At 43.1% G+C, this 7598-nt stretch overlaps 1 protein-coding gene across 1 annotated transcript; it reads right to left on the reverse strand.

The window, feature by feature from the left end:
* Positions 1–515: 515 nt before the first annotated feature.
* Positions 516–7003, reverse strand: she (Src homology 2 domain containing E). Its single transcript, XM_079562136.1, has 6 exons — positions 6236–7003; positions 5474–5594; positions 3603–3857; positions 3153–3450; positions 2227–2346; positions 516–1815 (listed from the first exon to the last, which is right to left on the reverse strand). The coding sequence occupies exons 1-6, from the start codon at positions 6683–6685 to the stop codon at positions 1623–1625; spliced, it is 1437 nt and encodes a 478-aa protein (XP_079418262.1). The 5' UTR covers positions 6686–7003; the 3' UTR covers positions 516–1622.
* Positions 7004–7598: the final 595 nt, after the last annotated feature.

Raw genomic sequence — 7598 nt, forward strand, 5'->3', positions numbered from 1 at the left:
ACAAGGGCCTGTTCACGCCTGCATGCACGCCCCCTCACAAATGCACCAAAGACGTTTCGGAGCACGGCAGCCAAATACTCTGGTGGTGTTTACTGGTATAGGACATCACACCACATGCACACACTTCCTACAGGGGATAAAGCTCTGCCTGTTCTGTCTTATGGTAATGCCGTAAGTCCGCTGCTATTCGCGTCTTCATTATTTGTGTGTATGTTTTTTTGTTTGGACAGCGTGTTGCTCGCTGCAGATGTGACGGCGCTTGTGTATGTATGCATGGGGTTTGCGTGTGTGAGCGTGTGTTAGGCGTAATTGATTTCACACTCAGGTCAATGGCTTCACAGCTACAAGAGAAAAAGCTCACGGATCCACTCTAGTTAGCGCCTCGTATCTGTTTCAATGCTTCTGCTGCGGGCATTTCTACTATTACCACACGGCCACCTTGTTGTTATAATAGATTTCAGTTTATTTAATAAAAAGTAATACAGCAAAACACACAGAAAACATAATATTCCACCCATCTTTTACATTGGACATTATAGGTTGGCTTGATGTTAAAAAATAACGAATCCTAACAGTATATGTCCGAGATTGCTTCCACAATTGTCATATATAAAATTGTGTCTAATTAGGAAAAGCCCCATAATTACAGAGATATTAATGATAACCAGGTCAATTCCTGGAATATGACAACTGAACAACAAATTCCTTCACAACGTTCTGGATTTTATATAGTAATTTTATATGAAGGTCAGGGGCTAATATGACTATGTCACGGGCTGATTTTCTGTCTAGACACAAGGCGGGGGGCTGAGCTTCCCCATGTTAACCCAAACTCTATCATAACCCATCATCATCACTTTGCAGGAATTAATAGTATTTCATAAACGCTTTGAGTATTTTCATAGGGTTATATTTCTCAAAACTATCTGAGAGACCAGAGGAAACATGCTGGGGGCCAGATTTAGCACCTGGGCCTGACGTTGCCCACCTCTGCTCTGTAGTATAAGTAACCTTTGTAAGTGATTCAATATTAAAATATGCTCTTTAGAACGTTGACATCACATGAATGCAATCATTTGTCATCGAAAAAACATTTATAATATTGTCGTTTCTGAAAGCACGCTGGCTTTTTGTTGACCAAGCGGTATAATGTTTTGGCCCCTCCCACTACAGTAGTACGAGTTACTGAATCGATAGAGCCTTTTCTCCAGAGTGACACGGCGGTTGGTAGATGAGTGAGATTTTCATGAGGGATCCATAGCGTGATTGGCAGGCCGGATTGATGAAAGAATATACTCCAATCATGCGCATCGATCTGACAGACTGCGCTCTCTCTAAGTGCCATGTTGCTAATTGTTGATATCAGCGCCTCGGTGTAAAGACGTCTTCTCAGGATGTTGTAAAGCTTTCAGTTACGGCCAGAAAGAAAGCATCACGGTATGAGCATGGATTTACCACATATCAGGTTGTGATGGCTAAATCTCACATCACACTAAAGCTACTGTATGTCTCTCTGACTAAGTGCGGCTTCTATGTACAAGGTTTTTACAAGTGTGCAAAATTGTGCTCTTGTCTCTCCTGATTGTGCTTGCCTCCTCCTGTCAGTTCAGTGAAGCCCGTGTTTATTGTTGCTTGGGAACCGGATGCTGCAGGGTCATGTGCTCTGCTCCGTTAAAAGGCAGTCTGTGGAGGCAGTAGTGGTGCACCAGTTCAGGAATACTGCAGAACACACAGCTGCTCTGGTCCAGCGTGTAGCTCAAGCCCTTGCAGGTTTTGGTCTGTGCCACAATGATGTGTACACAACTGTGACTGGTCCTAAGCAGAAAACAAGGTCCAGTGTTAGTGTTGTCGGGAGAACTACAGTTTTCAAGAAAAGCGGTGCCCAATGTGTTCAGTCAAATGAATGAGTGCTAAACAACAAATGTGCAACCAAGCAGACACCCACACAATAAACACAAGATGTCTGACACTGAAGCAGATTAATTGAACTGTGTATGTCTGAATCCTGAAGCTGTGCGTATTAAGTTTTGCCAAATGGCAGATCTCAACATGTCTCTATCTGAAAGGTATATTTAGAAACACTATTTGATGAGTGTCAGAATAGCAAGTGATGCAGCAGAAAAGACATGGCAGATCTATAAATAAAAGTTTACGTGTTGCATTATGGAGTGGATGTGTCTTGTGTTCCGAAAGCACACGCAGCGATACATCTATCTGTACACTCACTTCAGGGCGATGGAGTACTTGCTGGTCCCTGATTCGCTGTCTCTCACCAGGAAGCTGGCCTCCCTGCAGCGTTGCAGCTGAGCCTCAGCCTGCTGCCGGCTCACAGCGCCGTGGTACCAGCTGGGCAAGCGAGAAGAGGCGAGGGGGAGGAGAGAGAGAACAGATCACTGACATGTAGCACACTGACATATGGAGATATGTCAAATGTCAAGTCAATGATATGCTGTAATGATGTGAGGGTGAGAGAAACAGAGAGGAAGAACACAACAGACTAATTCCATTAATCGGCCTCATAGTTACATCTCCAGACCCGCTGTTACAAGTGAGAGGCCTGAAAATATGCACTCTCACCATGAGAACATGCGCCTCTGTATGCAGTGTGCAGCTCAGGACACAAGGTGCTAAAATGGCTACAGGCGAAGACCATGTTTAAACAAGACTTCACGCATGGAGGGATATAACAACATTACATTATGACACAGTGCAAATGCTCGGAGCATGTTTTCTATGTATTTTTCTACTTGGCAGATGATAAAAAATAACATCATATGTTACCTTAAAGCAATGCCTGTATTTCCTTATATTTACACCTGACTAACTGCACTCAAGTGGTGCATGAGATTGTGTAGGCCATCAACTTATTTAAAAGGACACACAAGAACTGTGGCCAAACTAGGTGAGATCTTGTTGCACATTTCTAAGGTTAATTATGTTTTTAACAATTCATTTATTGAATAAATGTTTCATTCAAATTAAAATCTTGAAAAACAGGAAACAACCATGGTCAGGAAAACACCCAGGCAACATGTACAATATAGAAGAATCTAGAATTAATGAGCACTTTGAAGACAGTCGTGACATTCATCTATTTTTTTAAATGTGACTTTTTAATATGAACAGGAGTAGACTGAGTGTTTGTCTCTTACCTCTGCTTCTCCAGGGGCAGACTGGGGTCCACTCTGGAGGTCTCCCCCTCCAGTGGGATCCCAGGGGAGGTGGGTGATGGAGGGGACAGTTTGTTTGGACTGGAGGATGGAGACAGGGGCAGAGGTTTCAGAGTTGAAAAGGAGGAAGAGGGGGGAGTGAGGGGGGACAGTTTGAGGATAGGAGACGAGGGAAAGGAGGGAGTCGAGGACACAAGTGTCTTAGTCCAGTTCTTCTGTCTTGGTCTGGTCGTTGAAGTGTTCTCTTTGCTCGCTGCACAATCCACTGCTTCAAACTGAGCTGAAGAAAATGATGAATAGAATTATTCTTTAAAGGGTTAGGTGTAAGCAGCATTAAGAAAGTCACATTCAATGTCATTTTAGTTTCTGGCTCTGAAGTTAAAAAATATTCCAAACTTTTCAATCATGCTTTATTTTCGCTACTTTCTCTACCTGACAGGGCTCGGACAATGTCCTCCTTCCGCCACTCCCAGGGCAGCTCATACTCTCCCGCGGGACGGACATCCGACTCAGGGCGGGACACGGGGATCCACACACCCTCAGTGTCTCCGTCCGGGCCGCCCTCGTACGGCGTGTCATAGATGTTCAGGGCCGTGGGATGAACCTCCTCAGGCTTCCCCTCAGTCTGACCCCGGTCCACAAGAACACACACCTTGAGGAGATCCTTGGAGCCACGTCTGCGCACTTCTGCAACACAGTGATCAGCTGATTAACATCCAATCCAACCTTTTTCTATCGCACTTTAAAACCTACATAGAGTATTATAGCTGTATCGTAATAGTAATTAAGATATTGGAAAAGTGTTTTGATAACTGCGTTGACAACTCAGTTACTGTGTTATAACTAATGGTAATTTTCAAAAGTAAAATACACAATTTAGTGTTCACATAGAGGTATTCTGGTGCTGTGCAGCCAATAGTCTAGTGCAGTGGTTCGCAACCTTTTTTAGACCTTCAATATGATAAAAGCTGTTGTTCGCAATTCTACAAGGCAAGTTTTTCATTAAAATTGCTCGGAAAAATATGCCTTTCATATAATCTGGCGACCCCTGAAACTAGCGACTGACCCCCATGGGGATCCAGGCTCCCAGGTTTAAAACCACTATTCTAGTATTAAAGCCACTGCACATACGGCAAAACACTGTTCTGTCCTCGGCGTCGTGGGTTCATGTCTCGGCTCCAACACTTTGCTGAATGTCTCCTACTTTTCACCTTCACCCACTTTTATCCTGCGCTACTGTCCCGCCAAGTAAAGCCTATGGGCCAGGAGAACCCTTGTGAATGTTATAATAACAAAAGGTTTGAAAATCATTGTCACCTGGCATTATTTCATAAAAACTTAATAGATATCAATTGGTTGCTCGGACCAAACCAATCCCTTTTGTTGACTTTTCAAACTTTAATTTACATCATTCTGTTCTTTTAGCACTGCTTGTTTTGAGTAAGCCTCTACATTACAGGGACACTTTAACCACTATGTTTTCAGCGTCTGACAGGTAGCCTCCGTGTCTACACTATTGTGCGACCAAACAATGGAGCTACAGGAAGAAAAGGTCAACACCGCTGCTGATTGGCCGACTGACCAGGCCCGACTTCCTGGCTGCTGGGAAATGATTGGGCAGCGATGCATTATTTTATAAGGTGTTTGTACGTGTCGCTGTGTGTGCCTGAGAGCGGTGGCTGCAGGGCCGGTCAGGGGGCCAACTTCCTATCAAGAGAATGGGGCAGAGGAAGCACAGGCAGGAGACAGGAAGTTTGAAAAGGAAGCTGCGCCCAATGTCCCCGCACAACACTGTTTCTATAGCAACAGTCACCACCGGCGGCAGAGGACGGATCATGGGGGGCTTCAAATCGCTTTAAAGCAAAAAAGTTGAGATGAGAATGGAAAGCATAGAAAAAAAAAATCAATCCTTTTCTATTATATAGTTTCCACTTATAAATCAATACGTTTTAAAATCATGAGCAAGGCTAATCAGTAGGGTACTCAGTTGTTAAGATTTGGACCCTCTGTCTTTATTTCTTTTTGCAGATGGGACACTATTGTGTGAAAGGTGGATATGAACGGAGTGTCGAGGACAACACTCAAAACCATGACATTGTGAAAGGTGGAACCTGGAATGCGGTGTGCCTTTAATAAGCTTGAACCAAAAGCTTCCATTAATCAAAAAAATGGGGGCGGCAATCCCTCGTTATCAGGGTAGCTGTGGGTGCAGAAGTAACAACTACCAAGGAGCGAAAGAATACGCTGATATTGTAAAAGCTAAATCTGTAAAAAAAAAGAAATATATACCATCCAACACTTACCTGTAATGATGACCTGTGCATCGTAAGGCTCCATGTATCCATCTCCCGCTCTCTCCGCCTCTCTTTGCTCTTTGGTTTTCTCGGCATCAAAAGGATCAGCGTAGTCCTCCAAAATGATCAACTAAAGACAAAGGACATTTCACTTGGGAACTGCAATTTTTAAAAGGTAGATCAAATATCAACAATTCAAAGCGTGTGCGTGTGTCTGTGCGTGTGTGCGTATGTGTGTGTATGTGTGTGTGTGAGCAGTGTCCGTAACAGAGTGTCAGCGATGCACAGACAACCGGAAATACTTGTGCAAAGAGGTCAGCGCATTGTGCACCTTGTTTGATGAGACACAATGTAGAGAAACTGCATTGTGCTCCTTTGATAGCGCTGGAAACGAGATACAATCTTGGGAACTGATTTGAGGAGAGGGAAACAAAGGCAAGGACTGATCCGAGGGCCTTAACGGAATCTGTTTTGCTTGCATTGTAATTTTTGCGTGTGTTCCTCATAAGTCCAACATTAGCATTGACATTCACGTGTAAAAACAATGTATTGATGGTAAACAGCAACAGAGCTATTGGCAAGAAATGTTTGTATTGATGGCAGTTTGAGTGCAGAAAGGTTGTAGACATTGATGGTGGTGGTGTGTAGAGAGGAGACAGACTGAATATGCAGGATTACACAAACATGCATGAGAGAAACATTGGAAAATGACAAAAAGCTCACACAAGTATAGAATTATTTTGCTGACTAATATTTATAGAAGTTACTCACTGTGGCTTTAATGCCCGTCCTTCCCTTGTTAGTCTCTGGCTGGTTGAGCTTCTCACTTGCTCCTTTGACTTTGAGGGTCTTGTCCTGTTGCTTGTCCACTTTGATCATTCTGCTGATGTAGGCTTGAGCCAGGCTGGAGCTCCTGGGCTGACAATGCTCCTCTGATACTCCACTTTCAACCTTGGAGTTTTTTCGACTTTTCCCAGAGGTGAGACTGTCCCATACAGTCCCTGCAGAGCCTGTATTGTTGCGTCCCAGTTCAGAAGCTGAGTTTTTCCTGTTTCTCCCAGCTAATAAGCCCCCTACCCCTCCACCTCTCTGAGTGCCTTTCAGACTGTCCCGAGAGAAGGAGGGCTTGCTTCTTGCCTGCGGGCCAGACTCTGAGGCAGAACGCATTCGCTCATTCCCATTCTTCAGGTTAATGGGGAAATCTTTAAACCACTTTGCCATGACTGTTAAAGGCTTGGCAGAATGTAACAACTTCCCTTGTAAAACTGTAATTTATGTAACTTATAAATAATGTTAGAAAATAAGGCTCAACTCACAAGAAAAAGTTTTCAGATCAATAGAATCTGGCGTGGCATAGACATATATTAGGATGGTCTGTGCCAGTTGTCACTTGTTGCCTCAGTGCAGTTTTGGTAACAGCTATCCCTGTAGTTTGAAAAGAAACCTCTGCAAAGCAAAAAGTCGAAAAAACTCAAAGTTCTTCTTGGAGCCCAGTGAAGATCCCATTCCCTCTGAGTGAGACAGTGCGTCCAGTCTGTGCCTGGGGACAAAAATGGTAAAGCAAAGAAAAGCTGTGAGCAGGAGATGTTCTAACCAAGGGGAGTGGCTATTTTTGAGAGGCAGGCTAAAGATTGTTAAGTAGCCCACCCATTGATATAAGTTATGTAAATATATTGAAAACAAAATAATAACAAAAAAGGGGTGAAGCAATTAAATGCACAGCTACAAATAAAAAAGGTAATAAAGAAATGTGCAATAGGCTGAAATGTTTTGAACTTGACAGACAGAAATAAAATCTTGTATGTTCTTTGAGGTAGAAGTTTTTTCTCTTTAATTCTAAAATAAAGGCTAGAGCAAAGATGTTGCCACTTTCTTTCACAACCAAGGGCATAAAGAGGTAAACTCCAAATGTAATCCCTTCCAGTGTGTAACAGTGTAATGCCTCATTTGAAAGCTAACACCTAAAAAAGTGAAAGTAACTTTGTTGTCACATTGTTGCGCGGTTTTATCACAGTTTTGAAGCGCTTTTTCATTCCTTTTTTGTTGTCGCTTTTTGCTGTGTTTTCGTCACGTTTTTGTGTCACTTTTTTCGGGTTTTTTGGTAGCTTTTCTTTGCTATTTTCATTGTTTTTAT

The sequence above is a fragment of the Gobius niger genome (genome assembly GCF_951799975.1).
Source record: "Gobius niger genome assembly, chromosome: 8".
Classification (NCBI taxonomy): Eukaryota; Metazoa; Chordata; class Actinopteri; order Gobiiformes; family Gobiidae; genus Gobius; species Gobius niger.

Bases quoted from the DNA above. Each gene is read 5' to 3' on its own strand.
- she (XM_079562136.1), bottom strand. From the start codon at position 6,685: ATGGCAAAGTGGTTTAAAGATTTCCCCATTAACCTGAAGAATGGGAAT. The intron at 2,347-3,152 runs GTAAGAGACAAA...TCGCTTGCCCAG, and splicing joins CTGCCCCTGGAGAAGCAGAG to CTGGTACCACGGCGCTGTGA. The intron at 1,816-2,226 runs GTGAGTGTACAG...TTTTCTGCTTAG, and splicing joins AAGTACTCCATCGCCCTGAA to GACCAGTCACAGTTGTGTAC.